The sequence below is a fragment of the Rattus norvegicus genome, chromosome 20, assembly GCF_036323735.1.
Source record: "Rattus norvegicus strain BN/NHsdMcwi chromosome 20, GRCr8, whole genome shotgun sequence".
Classification (NCBI taxonomy): domain Eukaryota; kingdom Metazoa; phylum Chordata; class Mammalia; order Rodentia; family Muridae; genus Rattus; species Rattus norvegicus.
Genome location: NC_086038.1, coordinates 4,978,286 through 4,997,056, shown reverse-complemented (window position 1 = coordinate 4,997,056; position 18,771 = coordinate 4,978,286). Strand labels below are relative to the sequence as shown.

General features: G+C 47.0%; 1 protein-coding gene, 1 long non-coding RNA gene and 1 pseudogene across 2 annotated transcripts; all 3 read left to right on the top strand.

Annotated features, from left to right (window-relative positions):
* Sec61-ps (Sec61 pseudogene) lies at positions 3,894-4,232 on the top strand (annotated as a pseudogene).
* Smim40 (small integral membrane protein 40) lies at positions 6,134-16,518 on the top strand. The gene is given in 3 exon segments (NM_001399684.1): positions 6,134-6,241; positions 12,336-12,420; positions 13,720-16,518. A coding segment is annotated over 1 exon segment (243 nt). The 5' UTR covers positions 6,134-6,241; positions 12,336-12,420; positions 13,720-15,701; the 3' UTR covers positions 15,945-16,518.
* AA926063 (AA926063gene) lies at positions 6,200-18,713 on the top strand. The gene is made up of 3 exons (NR_002156.1): positions 6,200-6,241; positions 12,336-12,420; positions 18,430-18,713. It is a non-coding gene; the product is annotated as an AA926063gene (long non-coding RNA).
* Positions 18,714-18,771: the final 58 nt, after the last annotated feature.

Genomic DNA, 18,771 nt, shown 5'->3' with positions numbered 1-18,771 from the left:
AAAACGGGGCTGGGGATTTAGATCAGTGGTAGAGCGCTTGCCTAGGAAGCGCAAGGCCCTGGGTTCGGTCCCCAGCTCAAAAAAAAAAAAAAAAAAAAAAAAAAAAAACAACAACAATGGGGCTGGAAAGATGGTTCAGCGGTTAAGAGCACTGACTGCTCTTCCAGAGGTCATGAGTTCAATTCCCAGCAACCACCTGGTGGCTCACAACCATCTGTAATGGGTTCTGATACCCTCTTCCAGCCTGCAGTCACATATGCAGGCAGAATGCTGTACATAAAATAAATAAATCTTTAAAAAAAAAACAAAAAACCTTAAATGCCATAGTCAGCAGATCTCTCTGAGGGGTTCGAGAACCGTTGTGTAATCATTCTATTAGGTAGACCTGATTTTAAACAAATATTTGTTTTGGTTATCTGCTCTAGGCTTAACCTTGCCAATTGTGACGGTTTGTATATGCTTGGGCCAGGGAGTGGCACTATTAGGAGGTGTGACCTTGTTGGAGTAGGTGTGTCACTGTGGGAGTGGGTTTTAAGACCCTCCTCCTAGCTGCCTGCCAGTCAGTATTCTACTAGCAGCCTTCAGAGGAAGATGTAGAACTCTGAGGTCCTCCTCTACCATGCCTGCCTGGGTGCTGCCATGTTCCTGCTTTGATGATAATGGACTGAACCTCTGAACCTGTAAGCCAGCCCCAATTAAATGTTGTCCTTTATAAGACTTGCCTTGGTCATGGTGTCCGTTCACAGCAGTAAAAGCCTAACTAAGACAGAAGTTGGTACCAGGGACTGGTGTATTGCTGTGATAGGCCTGAAAATGCTTTTGTTTAGAAGAATGTGGGGACTTTGGATTTGGAAAACAGTGGAATGCTTTAAGTGGGGTTTAATGGGCTATCCTAGTAGGACTATGGAAGACTTTGCTACTGAGAGTGATTTGAATCGTGTGGACCTGGCCCAGGAGGTTTCGGTGAAGAATTTCAACATGCGGCCTAAAGACTGTTTTTTGTGGTATTTTGGTGAAGAATGTGGCTACTTTTTGACCTTGTCTGAAGTCTGCCTGAGGCTAAGGTGAAGAGACTCAGATTAATTGCATTGACAAGGGAAGTCTCAGAGATGCCCATTATAGACTTTGTTCTCTGGTTAAGTCTCATGAAGAAGATTTTTTTTTTTTTTGGGTTCTTTTTTTCGGAGCTGGGGACCGAACCCAGGGCCTTGTGCTTCCTAGGCAAGCGCTCTACCACTGAGCTAAATCCCCAACCCCATGAAGAAGATGTTTAAAGGAAAACTACTGACTATATACTTTGAGTATTAAATGGACACTCAAAAGTAAAATGGAGGGGGCTGGAGAGATGGCTCAGCAGTTAAGAGCACTGACTGCTCTTCCAGAGGTCATGAGTTCAATTCCCAGCAACCACATGGTGGCTCACAACCATCTGTAATGAGATCTGGTGCCCTCTTCTGGCCTGCAGTCGCATATGCAGGCAGAATGCTGTACATAAAATAAATAAATAAATCTTTAAAAAAAAAAAAAAAAGTAAAATGGAGCTGAATCCGGTTTTCAAGGATATTAAATTGAATTAAGGGAATAATTAAGTGACCTTGGGGCAAGTAAGTTTAGGTCCAGGCACGGTAGTACAAGCCTTTAATCCCAGGAGGCAAAGACATGCAGATCTCTAAGATAGAACAGAGCAAGTTCTAGGTGAAGAAAACCTTAAATCCAGGCTTAGTGGACCAGTGCTTAGGAGACAGGAATGCACATCTCTGAGTTCAAAGTCAGTCTATGAAGCAAGTTCCAGGACAACCAAGCTTAGGCAGGGAAGGAATTGGGAAACAGAAAGTTGGTGATGGTGTAATAGAACAAGGGGCCATGCTCCAGCCCATGGCTCTGGCTTCAGAGTCCAAAAATAGAAGAGATTACTGGGACAATTGATGTTGGTCAGCTGGAACTAAGAAATTAGTGGTGATTAAGAAGAGACCAGCATCACTTCGGTGAAATCTTCTGGGAAGTGTTTTCTGAGAGTACAGAGAAGCTGTGGTCCAGAGATCGCCAAGGTTGTACTTTCTGCAGCAGCCATATTTGGTAATGTGTAAGTCACCAGGTGGTACTGGTTCTGAAGGCATGAAGGGGTCATGAAGAGCAGCTGAGGCTTGGCACTGTGAGAGGCCATGGAGGCCATTGGTGAAAGTCCAGCCTCAGTTATAGTTGACAGCCCAGGACTGAAGGGGTCATGCCAAGGTTTGAGGCTTGGCACCATAAGAGAGCCTATGAAAGACTCTTGGTGAAACCTAGTTGCAGCAGAAGACCCCAGCGTATTGGAGATGCCATTACCATGGGATGATCACCAAGAACAGAAGCAGCAGTGGAGTGGACCAACCCGAGCTTAGAGCGCTACAGAGGGCAGAGCAGGAGAAGAGATGCCAGCCCTCTGGAGAAGCCCAGAAGATCATGCGTGGATCCCAGACACTGAGACAAGAAGCTGTAACATTGGAGACTCCAAGATGTTGGAGATGCCAGAGCTGTGGGCTATCTGCTGAGGAAAGCTGCTAACAGAGAGTGGGACCAGCCCAGGAGAAAGACGTTTGTTGCAGTCAGCAAAGATGAAAAAGAGTTGGAGATCTGAAGACTGCTTTGACATCAGACACAGAGATGCAGAGTTTGGAGTTTGCCCAGCTGGTTTCCTGTCTTGTTTTAGGGATTACGGTTAAGTGATTGGAGGAATCCTAGAAGAGACTTTGAACTTTGGACTTGTAACATTGTCGAGACTGCTATAGACTATGGAGGCTTTGGAAGTTGGACTAAATGTATTTTGCATTATGCCATGTTTAGGTGTGGTCCCCATTGACTCATGGGTTTGAACAAGCCTATGGGGGGCAGGGAGGGGAATGTGATGGTTTACATAAGCTTGGCACTATTTGGAGATGTGGCCCTGTGGGCTTGGGCTTTAAGTCCCTCACCTAGCTGCCTGGAAGCCAGTCTTCTCCTAGCAGTCTTTGGATGAAGATGTAGAACTCTCGGCCCTGTCTGTACCATGCCTGCCTGGATGCTGCCATGTTCCTGCCTTGATGATACTGAACTGAACCTCCGAACCTGTAAGCCTGTCGTCCTCTATAAGAGTTGCCTTGGTCACGTGTCTATTCGCAGCAAAACCCTGAGACACCAATATATAGAGAATGCTAAAACTTGTCCTCCTAGCAAACACAGTTCTGAGCACGTTAAAGTTGCTTTAAAAAAAAAAGAGAGATTTATTTATTTAAAGTACACTGTCTTCAGACACACCAGAAGAGGACATCTGACCCCATTACAGATGGTTGTGAGTCACCATGTGGGTGCTGGAAGTTGAACTCAGGACCTCAGTGCTCTTAACCACTGAGCTACCTTTCCAGCACCCCCACATTAAAGTTTTGAGACACTGTATGTCTCCTGGAATTTACTCTATCGATGAGGCTGGCCTGGAACTCACAGAGATCCTCCTGCCTCTGCCTCCCAAGTCCTGGTATTAAAGGTGTATGCTCCCACACACCTGCTTTACATCAGAGAATTTGATCCCCCATAAAGCCTCTGGCCATTAGCTTGTATGTCTTTTTTTTTTTTCTTTTTTTTCGGAGGTGGGGATCGAACCCAGGGCCTTGTGTTTGCTAGGCAAGCGCTCTACCACTGAGCTAAATCCCCAACCCTTTTTTTTTTCTTTTTTTTTTTCCCCCGGAGCTGAGGACTGAACCCAGGGCCTTGCGCTTGCTAGGCAAGCGCTCTACCACTGAGCTAAATCCCCAACCCCTAGCTTGGATGTCTTAATTATATTTAACTATCGACAAATAAGTAGCTCTTATGAAGTTAGGGTTTTAAAGTTCTAACCCTGTTGAGTCTTTAAATTTGGAAGGGAAGAATTCAATAAAAGATGCTGTAGCTTGAGCCAAGTCGGAAGTTTGTAAAGGACTCGATTCGGCTGGTTAAAAGATGCACCAAACCTGATAGAAAAGAATTCCAGAAGATCGCCATGGCCACAGAGATTGGATTCGCTATCATAGGGCTCATCGGCTTCTTTGTGAAACTGATCCACATCCCTATTAATAACATTATTGTGGGTGGCTGAGTCCTTGCTCATCGTGGGACTGGTGAACCAATGAGGGGGTGACAAGCTCATGAAGTAAAAGTTGCCTGGATGCTTTGTGGTTTTTGTTTCTTTCCTCCTAACTATGACTTTTCTATTTCTAAATTAAAATAATTTCAAAATAAAAAAAAAAGATGCTGTAGCATCAAAATAAAAAACTTTAAACCAGGGGCCGGAGAGATGGCTTGGTTAGAGCTCTGACTGCTCTTCCAGAGGTCCTGAGTTCAAATCCCAGCAACCACATGGTGGCTCACAACCATCTGTAATGGGATCTGATGCCCTCTTCTGGTGTGTCTGAAGTCAGCAACATTGTGCTCACATACATAAAATAACATAAATATTTAAAAAAAAAAAAGCTTTAAACCATAAATACAGAGAAACTGGGAACCTTACTTTCCCCAGCCTTTCCTAGTACATCATCACAGATTATCAGTTTCCAGTATGAGTCAGTTCATCCCAATAGCTGAAGCTTAAGTGAGTTAGCAAAGACAGAGGGCTTAGACATACAACCTCACGTTAGTTTCTGCAGTCCTGAGTGGACCTCAGAAATCAATAAACTTCAGTCATCAAACATGTTCCTTTTTTTAAAAAAAGATTTATTTTATGTATGAGTACACTGCTGCTGTCTTCAGAGACACAAGAAGAGGGCATCAGATCCCCATATTGATGGTATTTTTTTAAAAAAGATTTATCTATTCATTTATTATATTTAAGTACACTGTAGCTGTCTTCAGACACACCAGAAGAGGGCATCGGATCTCTTTACAGATGGTTGTGAGCCACCATGTGGTTGCTGGGAATTGAACTCAGGACCTCTGGAAGAGCAGTCAGTGCTCTTAATCACTGAGCCATCTCTCCAGCCCTTGATGGTATTTTTATAATTTTGTATGTATTTTTTTTTAAACGTAGGAGTGCTCTGTCTGCATGTACACCTGAAGACCACTAGAGGGCATCAGATCCCTTTATAGAGGGTCACAAGCCACTTTGGTTGCTGGGACCCTGAATTCAGGACCTCTGGAAGAGCAGTCAGTGCTCCTAACCGCTGAGTCATCTCTCCAGCCCCCTGATATTTTATTCTTTTTTTAAAAAAAATTATTTATTTAATGTATATGAGTACACTGTAGCTGTCTTCAGACACACCAGAAGAGGGCATCAGATCCCATTACAGATGGTTGTGAGCCACCATGTGGTTGCTGGGATTTGAACTCAGGACCTCTGGAAGAGCAGTCAGTGCTCTTAACCGCTGAGCCATCTCTCCAGCCCCCCCCCTTTTTTTTTTGATATTTTATTCTTATACCTGCATTTCATCTTGTAAACATGCCCTCAAACACCTTCCAAGTAGTTTATTAAAGAGCTGAGGGGAGTAAGAAGCCCCGTGGTGGAATGTAGATTACTATAACTAGGTTAATTTAAGTCATACCCAGTAGCTGGGAAAAAGCCTGAGCTAAGGCCAAGCTTTCATCACGGATAAGAAGTCCTGGTGTGGGGCTGGAGAGGTGTCTCAGGGGTTAAGAGCACTGACTGATCTTCTAAAGGTCTTATGACAAGGTGACTCACAACCATCTGTAATGGGATCTGACGCCCTCTTCTGGTGTGTCTGAAGACAGCGACAGTGTATGTGTATATATAATAAATTAAAAAAAAAAATCCCAGTGTCCTTACTTCAGAAGCTGGCTGGTTGTGAGAAGCTGGCTGGTTGAGAGAAGCTGGCTGGTTGAGAGAAGCTGGCTGGTTGAGACAACCCGGTGATAAACAAAAACAAAGTCTATTCTCCTAAAGAGTGGGATGGGGTTGGGGATTTAGCTCAGTGGTAGAGCGCTTGTCTAGCAAGCCCAAGGCCCTGGGTTCGGTCCTCAGCACAAAAAAAAAAAAAAAAAAAAAAAAAAAGTGGGATCCAGGCTGCGTACAAGTTAAAATCTACAGATTTTAATTCTCAGCCCTTCTGTTCCTTAAGCTATTTTTCTTTTGTTGTTGTTGTTCTAGATTCTAACCACACCCAACTAACTGGCCCTGAGAAACAGAAAGTTTACACAATGGTCTTACGAAAATTGACACAAAGTTACACTTTAGCAAAAGTCCTAGAGACCTAAGAGCAAGGAGTGATTTGGAGAGAGAATTAAAGCCAAGGAGTATGAGGTATGTAGCTGTAATCTGTTGGGAATACTTTACTTTTTAGCTGTTGTAGAGCATAGTGTCTTTTCCCTGCCCCCTCTGTTTCGCTTTCCTTCTCCCTGTCTCAGAGTCTGGTCGCCTGCCTCACTCACTTGGGACAGAGATTTTGGAGGAAAATTTCAAACAAGCATGCTTGGTTCTGGAGAAAGCGAGGCCATAACCAGACTCGAGAGAGAGCCAGCCTTTTTATAGAGTAGAACAGCATAAAACAATTTTTTTAAAAAAGTTATTCATATGAAAAGCTGTCTGAATCTTTAAAGACTGAAGTTAGTGAGGGCTAAAATGGTGGGAGCGGAGAGCAGGAAAGACTCAGGACAGAAGAATGTAAGGAGTGGCGAGAGTTTAGAGAGAAGAGATGGCCGTGGTCAAAGTTGTCACAATGTACAAGAATTTGGAAACTGAGTGTTCAGGGGTCAAGCAGTGAAACAGGGAGGCTTTAGATTGGCTGAGTCTGAGGAGGGAAAGAGGTTAAGAGCCCATGGAGCTCTGCTCGCTGCTCGCTTGCTCCCTCCCTCCCTGGCAGGCAAGTGAGAGGGATGGGGGAGGGGGCAGAGAAGGAGGAGATGGGAGAGACTTTAGGGAAGGTGCCAGCAAGGACCAGACAGAGAAGACTGAGTTTCAATCCAGTGTCCCCAGGTAGACTGAGAGACTTGTTAGAAATGTCCTAACTCGAACAGGTGTCCCTTTTCATGTGAAGGTAAGGCTGGAGAAGCCACCAGAGGCAGCACGGCCTGCCTTTTGACTTCTGTACCTGTCATCATAGGTAGGTTCAGGGAGTCAGCAGAGACAGAGCAGACAGCTCCAAGGTGATTCCCGAGCACCTGAGAGAGCCGGTGAGGACAGAAGCAGCGGAAGAGGCAGCTTCAAAACCTCGGATTCAAATATGGCTGGTGGCAGAAGCCAGCAGCAGAGACAAATGGTTCATGCTAACAGAGAGTCAAATCAGCAGCTTGGTTCAGTCCCGAGAAGCCAGGCCCCTGGGAAAGGGGTCCTTTTGTACCCTCCCCAGGTGTTGGGCACCAGATGTATAAACTGATATAACCCACAGTATGGGAAGGAATAATTGTGCACAGGGGAGGGGAAAATCCAGAGGCATCTGGACGAGTCCAGAGCACAGAGTGAAAGAGAAAAGAAGACTGATCATGTCCCTGGGACTACGGGAGAGACAGGAGAATAGCAGGGAGTAGAGAAAACAAGTCAGGTAGTGGTGGCCATGCTTTTAATCCCAGTGCTTGGGAGGCAGAGGCAGGTGGATCTCTGAGTTTGGGGCCGGCCTGGTCTACAGAGTGAGTTCCAGGACAATCAGGGCTGCACAGAGAGACCCTGTCTCAGAGAGAGGGAGAGAGAGAGAGAGAGAGAGAGAGAGAGAGAGAGAGAGAGAGAGAGAGAGAGAGAGAGGCTGGAGTAGCCTTTGAGCCGAAGGGAGCTTAGGTGGGAGCCGAGGTGAGAAGGGGTAGGATTCTAGCTAGCATGGACTCTGATACTGGGGGAGCCCCATAGTTCTGGGAATCTCTCTGCCGGTACCAACCTTATAGTTTCCGTGTGTGTGTGTGTGTGTGTGTGTGTGTGTGTGTGTGTGTGTGTGTGTGTGTGTGCGCGCGTGCACTCGTGCTCAAAAGCTCACCCCTGGAACCGAAACACACAGAGTAGTCTCTGGCTGGCGCGTAAAGACATTCAAAGACATTCTATTAGCTTAAACCTGTGTCCACGCAGTCTTCTCTGATGGACACCCAGGTTGGAGAGACTGCCATGCATTTTGATATGCCAACAGACGCCACGGGTAGTCACATGTCCCTTCTGCCAGAAGCAAGGGAAATGACTCCTTTCAGAAGATGGGAACCAGGTTCCCAGGTTCCTGAGGAATGCTGGCTTGGGGCTTTACCTGTGAGAACTCCTCCTATAGTCCAGGTAGGGCTCATTTCTGGATATTTCTGGACTGCTCTTTTGGAGTTTGGGGAACTGGGAGTCTCCTTTGGACCTGACACCCTGGTGACAAGAACTTCAGTTGGCACTATCCCCAACCAGACTGAAGACTTGTCAGGAAATGTCCCGACCACAAAGGAGAGAGGTTCCTTTTCATGAGATGGGTAGCCATCAACTTCCTGACTCACTGACAGGAACTCTCTCTCTCTCTCTCTCTCAAGATTTATTTATTTTATTTTATGTATGTGAGTACACTGGTTGTGAGCCACCATGTGGTTGCTGGGAATTGAACTCAGGACCTCTGGAGGAGCAGTCAGTGTTCTTCTCTTTCTTTCTTTCTTTCTTTCTTTCTTCCTTTCTTTCTTTCTTTTTTCTTCAGAGCTGGGGACCAAACCCAGGGCCTAGCGCTTGCCTAAATCCCCAACCCCCAGAGGGAACTCAGTTAAGAAAAGGCTAACATGACTGCTACTTTATTAGGGAAGGTTTTTAATGTAGATATGAGAGAGAGAGAGAGAGAGAGAGAGAGAGAGAGAGAGAGAGAGAGGGGGAGGGAGGGAGGAGACAGGGGGAGTGGGAGAACAAAAGATAGGGAGGGGGAGGGGAAAGGGAGGAGAGAAAGATGTGGAGAGACAGGGAGTTAAGGAGGGAGAGGGAAAAGGGGGAGGGGGGGAGAGAGAGAGAGAGAGAGAGAGAGAGAGAGAGAGAGAGAGAGATGAGAAGAAAGGTGAGGGGCCCAGGTGCCAGGGTAGGGGCTTTGGAGAACAGTACTGGTGTGAACAGGGGGGACAGATGGCGTCTAGAGGCTGGCATAGGCTTTGATAAGCAACCACAGATGTTGTTGTTGGAGAGCCATTTGTCCCTCTGCCAAAGACAGAGACATGCCTTCTTTTGGCAGAGGGGAGCAGGTTACACAAGTTCCCAAGGAGTGCTGGCTTTTGTCTAACTGCCAGAAACCCTTCTACAGGCCAGGTTGAGTGGACCTGCCCTCTTCTGGAGGAGCATATGAAGTAGACCTGACAGGGACATTGTTTCAGGAGGCCGAGGCAGGCACATCTCAGGCAGGCCAGCCTGGACTACATAATGAGTACTGAGACCGGGGCTACGTGTACTGAGATCCTTTCTCAGACCCTGTAAAAATAAGAAGCCATGAAGTGAAGCAGCAAGCCGCTTTTGTGTTGCCTACTGGTTTCTCTTTTCTTTCTTTTGAGACTGGGTTTCTCTTGGGTAACCCTGGCAGGCCTGGAACTCAGAGATCTGCCTGCCTCTGCCAAAGGCGAAAGGCGCCTGATCCTACGACCTGCTTCTTTGTTTATTTGAGACAAAGTATCTGGGTCAGAAGGCTGGGCCTGAGTTTGCTATGTAGTGGAGGATGATCTTGAACTTCTGATTCTCCTGCCTCCAGTTCCCCAGTGTTGGGGGATTGCAGGCATTCACCACAGCTGGTTTTTTTCCGAAATGGGAAAGATTAAACCCAGGGCTCCCTGAAAAACCACCCCAAAATCCACTGCATGCCTAAGGGATGAAGTATTGGATTACCTCTTCTGAAAAGTATTTGTTTTTAAAGGTCTTCGTAGATCTTGTCCCCAGAGTTAAAGCCTAGGGAGAATGGCATGCTCGGGAGGCAGAGGTCAGAACTGCTTTGCATTAAAGGCACAGAAGTCTGTGTGCTCACAGATAAGCACAGGGGTGGGATTGGGGGACCTGGTGTGTTAGCACACAGGGTAGTTCCTCCAAGGGAAAGAATGCAATATCTGTTATCTGCCCAGCAGGTTGGAGTGGACCTGTTTTTTAGCTTGGTGACCTTTGCACTGTGTGACTAGACTTTTCTGGCACTTAGATCCTCCCCCAGACCCTTACTGTTGGTATTCTGTCTAAGCTCCACCCCCACAGTTACCTGGCAATAGGCAGGTATGCTCCGCCCCACAGTCACCTGGCAACAGCCAGGTATTCCTGACCCACCATAAAAGGGGCTATTTGCTCTCTCCTCAACTCTTTGCTCTTGCTCCTGCCCTCTTTCCCTCTGTCCCTTCTCTCCCCATTCCCCTCCCCCTTCCCTCCACGTGCTCATGGCCGGCCTCTACCCCTCTCTTCTACTCTTCTTCTCTCATTAAACCTTTCCACGTGGAACCATGTTGGCCCGTTGTGGTTTGTCCAGACGCGAGCCGACATTTCTATCCCAACACTTATAAGTTTGTTTTTCTCAGTAAATCCACAGAACCTAACTTAATGGACTTTTTCCAAAGAGTTTCAGTACTGTCTTTGTTCCGGAGGGAGATTTAGGGATGCTTTGTTGTCAAGCTGGGATTGAGTTAATTATCACCAGAGCAGTTTTCAGCAAATTATGTTGTCCTTAAATTTGTCCAAAATAAATCACTCCAGAAGTCTGAACCAACATCAGCTACAGGAGTTGTGTTGAACCAAACTCCCTTCTTGCCTCCCAAGGGCTATTTCTCTGCAGCCTGTGAAAGTCAGAGAGATATCCCAAAAGCCTGGGCTACGAGGTAAGTTCAAGGCCACCCTGGGATAGAAAAAAATTTTTACCTCTAAAAAATTAAAATAGAGGAGAGAAAACGAGGAACGAGATAAGAAAGACTCAGAAGTCAGACCTTAAAATTAGGCTTGGGGCTGGAGAGATGGCTCAGAGGTTAAGAGCGCTGACTGCTCTTCTAGAGGTCCTGAGTTCAATTCCCAGCAACCACATGGTGGCTCACAACCATCTGTAATGGGACCTGATTCCTCTTCTGGTGTGTCTGAAGGCAGCGACAGTGTACTCACATAAAATATTTAAGGGGTTGGGGATTTAGCTCAGCAGTAGAGCGCTTGCCTAGCAAGCGCAAGGCCCTGGGTTCAGTCCCCAGTTCCAGAAAAAAAAAAAATAAGGCTTAATTTTCATTTCTACTGTGGACTTAGGTTTTCATTTCTCACCCAATGCTCTGACAAACAGACCCTCCTCCCTCTCATCCTGTTCCTGTTTATCACTGAGCAACACTGTTGCACTGTGACTCATGTTAACTCCTCTTGGTTTCTCCACTCTTGGCCTGGAACTCTGTATGTAGTCCAGGCTGACCTTCAATTCACAGAATCGCCTGCCTCTGTTTCTGCCCGCTTCTGACTCTGCCTGTCTCTGTCTCTGTAGTGTTCTGAGCGTCATGGTGGGCACTACTGTAGTGAGAATGTTGGTGTTTTGGTTTCTGAAAAAACAAAAATGGGCTGGAGAGAAGGCTCAGCGGTTAAGAACACTGGCTGCTCTTCCAGAGGCCCTGATTTCAAATCCCAGAAACCACATGGTGGCTCACAGCCATCTGTAATGGGATCTGATGCCCTCTTCTGGTGTGTCTGAAGACAGCTACAGTGTACTTATATAATAAAAATAAATAAATCTTTAAAAAGCAAGAACAAAACAACAACAATACAAAACAAAGCAAAACCCAAGAAATATTATAAGTGTGATTTTGGCACTGGAGAGATGGCTCAGCAGATAAGACCACTGGCTTCTCTTCCAGAGGACATGGGTTCAATGCCCAGCTACCCCCATAAGATAACTTATAACTAACTGCCTGTAACTCCAGTTCCAGGGGTTCAGATGGTCTCATACAGACAGACATGTAGGCAAAACACCCATATACATAAAAGAAAAATAAACTTAAGGGGTTGGGGATTTAGCTCAGTGGTAGAGCTCTTGCCTAGGAAGCGCAAGGCCCTGGGTTCGGTCCCCAGCTCCGAAAAAAAGAACCAAAAAAAAAAAAAAATAAACTTAAAAAACGAGAAAGGAATGTGTTTCTGTTTTAATCCCAGGTATGCAATGTGGGGGTTGCTTCAGACCATCCCCCAGCAGTTGACTGTGATTTGCCTAGTGCTCTAGCAGAGGCGTGGTTTTGCCAGCTGCAGACAGTTTCTGCTACTGTGTGACATTTGGGATTCTGGAGTCTTTCATAGGGTATATCGATCAATGCTAGATCCGGTGGGGGTCGGGTGGGGTGGGGGTGGGGGTGGTAGTTGGTCATTTGTCATTTGGGAAGGTTGTTTTTGTTCTGTTAGCAGCTGTGGGTGAAAGAAGAAAGGAAAGGGAAGATATTAGACTCAAGGATTTTCCTAATTCTTTTCTCATCTCTATCCTTGTTTCTCTCCCATCTAGTGAAAGGGTGGAAGAGAGAACCCACAAAATACCAAAGACCAGCTACGCCCTACCATGCTGGGACACCTTGCCTTCAATTTAACAGGTGAGTTTACAGGGTGCCTTTGGGCACCTTGGATTGGGTTATAATATAGTAAACTAAGGCAGAGCCACTAGTAGCCTACAGAAGTTTCAGGAGCTATCCCGGAAACTAAGGGAGAAAGAAAGGCCTTGCCAGTTGTTAATGGTGCTGGAAATCTTGCTTAGCTGAGAGGCTCTGACTAGCAACCTGGGCACAGGACATATTTCCTTTCCCATGTCCCCATGACTCTCCCTTCTATCTTGCCTTCCTCAGAATTGGGCACAAGACTAAAACAATGAGCCCTTTAATGCTTGAAGCCTTGGGTGTCTCTGGTGGCCACCCTCCTGATGCCAGAGACCAGTGTCTGTTTAGAATTCCCCTCATCCTTTGGTGGCCCAAAAGATAACACTCACCATCTGACCAATCGCAGCTCTTCTTGTGAACATTGTCAACATATGCACTCCACTTAAAATTGCCCCCGTCCCCTGACACCACAGAACCAGAAGTTAGGGAGTTTGTTTGTTTTGAGACAAAGTCTCCCCTCTGTAGGTAGTCTCAGACTCTCAGTGTTGGCATTTCGTCTAGGTCTTGCCCCACAGTTACCTGGCAACAGCCAGTTGTGCTTGACTCACTATACAAGGGGCTGCTGGCTTCCTCCTCTCTCTCCCTCTCTTGCTCTGTCCTCTTGCTCCTTACTCTCTTTCTCTCTCTCCATTCCTCTCCCCCCCAACCCCTGCTCATGGCCGGCCTCTACTCCTCTACTCTCTCTCTATGCCTTTTTCTGTCTCTACTCCCTCAACTCCCCTCCCCATGTCCTGTTGTTGTAAAAATATAAAAAATAAAAGTCCTTTATCTCCCACTAGATCCATCACTGCAGTGCCCCCATGATATCTGATAGATATCTTTTTTTTTTCTTTTTTTTCAGGGCTGGGGATTGAACCCAGGACCTTGCGCTTCCTAGGCAAGCGCTCTACCTCTGAGCCAAATCCCCAACCCCTGATAGATATCTTGTCTCAGTCAGCAAAGCCTCTCACCCGGTCTGCTCCATCCACTATCACACTGCCGAAGGCCTCTCTCTGAGCCATCAGCAGTCTTTCTACCTATCTAGTTCCATGTCAGGAACACACATCTCAACTCCGTGGTGGCCCAGACCAGCCGCCCCACACTCCACTCCACTTGAACACACAACACAATAACCTTTGACCCAAATCGATAAGATATAATTGCCCACCTAAACATACAAAGCCCAGTACACAGCCGTCCCTTAAGAACATTAATAACCAGCACCAGCACCGGCCTCACTATGCCATTTTCAATTTTCAGAGTCTATTGACTGTAAACTTGCTGCTTATATGTACGTGTGCTTATGTCCGATCCCTGGCACCCAGCGTCCTGGACAGAAATAAAACTGGACTATTTGGAATATTTTGGAAGTGTGCCCGAATTGGCGAACGTAAGAGTCCTTATGTCGCCATATGCTGTATAGTGATGGCCTTCAGCATCCTCTTCATACAGTAGCTTTGGAAACTACCAGCACGTGATTGCCATCAGACTGCACACAGGACTTGCCTCCAGAAAATAACGGGGAGAATGGTTACGCCTCTTGTCTCTGAACATGGAATGAGATGAATTTCGAGATGCTGTTCTCTCTTTTTATGCTATTGGACCAACGGACTGTATGAATAATCACGATGTAACAGGAAATACATAGGAACGTGATTGCAGCCATCGACCTCGGTTCTCTCACTCCAGTATTACGCTCTACAAACGTCATCCTGTTACGCCAGGACTGCTTTTCCTAAGGTTCTCCAGGCACGAAGTAGAAACCCAGTGGCCAGTTCCACAGGCTTGCTTCTTTGACTAGGGCTTCAAAATAATGTCTTCACATTGTGATACCTTCTAGCGACTGGCCTATTTTTACTTAGAAAAGAAAATGGATCTATTTTTGTTGTTGCCATTCTTAGGAATTGCATTCATATTTAAACCCTTTTGATTGCTAACCAGAGTACCTCTATTCTTGGCAAATTCTGTACTTTATTACAGGTGTTTAAAGTAGTTTAAACAAAACTCCATTTCTTTAATTAGCGTAAGAGTTGGACTTCTGGTCACAAATGTAGAGCTGCCGTCCTACGAAGGAGAGTATCTTATAATGACAAAAGCGGCAAGCAGAATGATGACTGAATATGCATTATACATTTTTCGTTCTCTGTGGTGTTAAGTCTTCCAAATAGAACATCCATTGTAGTTACCAAAAAAAAAAAAAAAAAAAAAAAAAACAAAACATTAATAACAACCTGTAAATACACAGAGCAGAATCTTAATGTCACCCACCATATTGTCCTGCCAGGCTTCTCTACCTGTCCGTCCAGTCTCTTCCTTCAAACTTCTCTCCCGCCCATCCTTCCTTCTCATCCAATGACAGGCCTCCTATCCTGTACCTGCCCCTCACCTGTATTTTACAAACTCTATGGGGAGAAGGTTCTGGTGAAGTCACCTGAGTCCTGAGTACTGACTAGGCAGCGTCCCGGGGCAGTGGAATTAGCATCAAAATACAGACAACTCCCGGGCAAACCACAATGCCCGGCCTGCAGAGGCATCTCCTAACCCCCACACCATTCGGTGCCCCCACCAAGCTTATTCCTTCCCTCCCTTATCTTTTTATACAAGGAACATAACACTCATTGATCCTGATCCTCCTGCCTCAGCATCCTGAAGGTTGGGGATTTCGGGCTTGTGCCTGGTCAGGTTTTATGTAGTCACCCACAGAAACCTGACAGGAGGGAAGTAGCCTGCTTGGGCTAAGTGATCCTAACCCCCTTCTTGATCTGGGGTTAGAGGACACAACCCCACCCTGACCTGTTGTTATAGCTGCTCACTTCTCCCTCAGAGAAGCCCCAAACAGACTCTTGAGGTCAGAAATGCCTGTCCATTACCTGTCCATCCCAATTAAGGTCTCTATAAATATATATATACATACACACACACACACACACACACACACACACACACACACACACTCTCACACTGTAGCTGTCTTCAGACACACCAGACGAGGGTATCAGATCTCATTACAGGTGGGTTGTGAGCCACCGTGTGGTTACTGGGAATTGAACTCAGGACCTCTGGAAGAGCAGCCAGTGCTCTTAACCGCTGAGCCATCTCTCCAGCCCCCTACTCTTGGGTTCTTGAATTAGGGTCAAACCCAGCAGCTGCAGGATCATCACAACCACGCCCTTTAATCCCCCGAAGTGCTGAGCCAGGCCTTCCGTCCCCTCAAGGAGCCAGCCAGCTGTCTGGCTGTGAAAATGGCGGAGGAAGAGGGCGGTGTGGAGGAGGGGGACATATTCCTAGCATTCGCCCATGGTCCCACTCCTCCTCGGGGTCCCCTGCGTCGTGCCTTGGACAAGATCTTCCTCACTTTCTTGGTCCTCTTCCTGACCCTGCTGATGCTGGAGGCTGCTTACAAACTGCTGTGGCCCCTGCCTTGGACCAAGTTTCGGGACTGGCTCCTCAGGACCCCTGAGGAGGAGTCAGCTCTGGAACTGTGAACACCATCTTACAGACAACCTGTCCTGCCTACTGAGGTGAGAAAGGAGATGTTAGAGAGTTTGGGGTGGAGGAGATAGTTAAGGCCGTCACTCTAAGATTATCTTTATCTGCCCGTTTGTGGGTACGTGCACGTGAGTTCAGGGGCCCACAGAAGCTAGAGGGGTGTTAGAGTCCTAGGGGGTAGAATTACAGGAGGCTGTAAGTGACCTGAAGTGAGCGGGTGCGTGGAACCACCCTCAGGTCTGCAACACACACACACACACACACACCCCTACCTTTATAGACAAAAGGCATATAAATATAACTCCAGAACCCACATATGAGAGAATAGCAAGGAATAATTAAATAAGCTATTCGAAGGGAAAAATTAATTTTATTTTATTTCGCTTCAGAGTGAGTTTCATTTCCTCTTGTGTTCTTGCAAATATTGTGGTGGTTTTGGTTTTCTTCCTAGCTGTAAGACTCCATAGTGTGTCCGTCCGTACCACATTCTGTTTTACGGGCCCGTTGGCTGCTTCCGTTCCTTTGGACTACTTCGAGCACTACAGCAATAAACGTGGCTGTGCGAGTGTCTCTGTGGTGTTCTGGCTTAGGTTTCTTCCAGTTTCTATCCAGGAGCGATGCAGCTGGGACACGTTAGGTCTCAGGACGTGCGTATGTCCAGAAATGAGCCTTGGGCCACCCCAAACTCTAGAAGGGTCCCTGACAGTTAGATAAGGGCCAGACTTCCTCCAGGAACTTGTCCAACAGGTTCCTGCCTGCAGAAAGGATTTGTTTCCCTTGCCTCTGGAAAAAGGGACACATGGCTCTGTCTGTACTGACATGGGCCTGGGGTGCCTCTCAGCCTATCAGACAGAGCTTTCAGTCCCCATCCACCAGCATCTGTTCTAAGTTTCAAAGCCCCCACAACTAGCATGCCCCTTCCTGACACTCCCAGCCCTGCTCCAGGTCAGGGCCTCCCTATCCCCAGGTCGGGATACTCCTCATAACCGTTAGCTACAGTCTCGCACAACAGCTCACACCAACTCCAGACCCCGGGGTCAGTCACCCTCTTTTTATCTTCCTGGGCATCAGACATACAAGTGGTGCATACACACACGCAGGCAAACATCTGGATACATAAAGGTACGTTGAGCGATTATTGCAAGAACAGAATGGATGGAAGAGTGTGAAACACACGTCTATTTTTCTTCATTATATATTGAGTTCTGGTCATTTTCACTTTCATTTCTCTTTCATATCCCCCTTTCACTTCCAGGGAAACTCCCTCCTCCTTGCCCCCCAAATTGATTCTACTTCCCTGTCTTTTTGTTTTGTAACTCACTTTAATTAGGGTTATTCACAGGAGTGGAGCTCCCTGGATTTACCAGTGGCAGAAAATGACTCCCCCCAACAACAACGATTTGCCAATAGCTTTTTAGAGATGGGTGGGGATCCTCATGAGCCCCCTACCTCGTTTCTGAAGGCATCTTGATAGCTCTTATCTGTGTCACAGATAACCTTGGCTTCTGGGAGTTGGCCAGTGCCACAGGCCAGCCTTGTCCAGAGGACAGCATTTCACAGAACTTCTATCTTCCAACTCCTAGCTTCCTTCCACCCCCACCCCCCAGCTCTGACATGTTCCCTCAGCTTGCTGTCAGTTTTTATAGCGATTAACATTTCCTTTTACATTTTTTAATTGGATATTTTACTCACATTTCAAATTTGTCTCCTTTCCCCACGATTACCTTTTAAAACACACTTCTTTTACTTTATGTGTACAGATGATTTGTCTGCACGCGTGTAGGTTCAACCACGCACAAGACTTGAATTTCCTACAACTAGGGTTACAGATGGCTGGTTGTGAGTCACACTAGGGATGTGCTGGGAAGTGAACCCGCAGGATAAATAAGTCCTCTTTAAAGCCTCAGCAGGCACCTGCACTCATGTCATGCAGAGACTTACACCGGCACACACATAAAACCGAAATAATTGTGAAAAGGTGGGGAACCTTCATTTCAGGCATTCACTCTGGGAAACCCACTTTGAGAAACCCAAGGATATGAAAATTAAAACCTTCATTATCTTTAGAGTCCCGTTAGCCACTGGAAACCCCCCCCCGCCCCCATTGAAAGCCGTAAGACCGGACGGGAAGCGAGGAAGAAGTGGGTTTAAATTTGTAGTTCGGGTTCTCTTGAGAGCAGCTGGGCTTTCTTTTTTTGGGGGGGGGGGGGCTGAGGACCGAACCCAGGGCCTTGTGCTTGCTAGGCAAGTGCTCTACCACTGAGCTAAATCCCCAGCCCCGAGAGCAGCTGGGCTTTTCTTGGTCCTGCACATTGGTAAGATGCCCGCCACCTGAGGCAGGAAGACCGCGTTGATGCAGTCTCCGCGCGAAGGGTGTTGACTTATCAGGCTTCCTCGTCAGCACACCTGAGGGCCTCGCCTCTCCACCCCGGGCCCGGCCGGCATCACACAGTTGTTTTCCCCTCTTCCTTTTCTCCGCAGCTCTCCAGGAGAAGGAAGACACCCCGCGTGATTTTATGAGCCTCGATTCGTTTCCCAGCGCTCCCAGCGGCAGCTTGCAGGGCTTCTCACCAAGCCCGCACCAGGTTATCCCGCGCTCCGCCTCAACGCCCTGCAGACCCCTGCCCGGAAGCACTGCCTTCCATACAGTCAAGACGACCCTCGGTGGAACAGGGGCCACGGTTCCCAGTAGGGAGCTCGGTCTGTGGTGCAGATTGAGCATCCAGTCTCGCGGACCGCAATAATAACAATACCTCACTCGGGCAGCATGCTGTGCTCATTTGTATGCATGCATATGTGCGTGTGCGTGTGTGTGCACCTGAC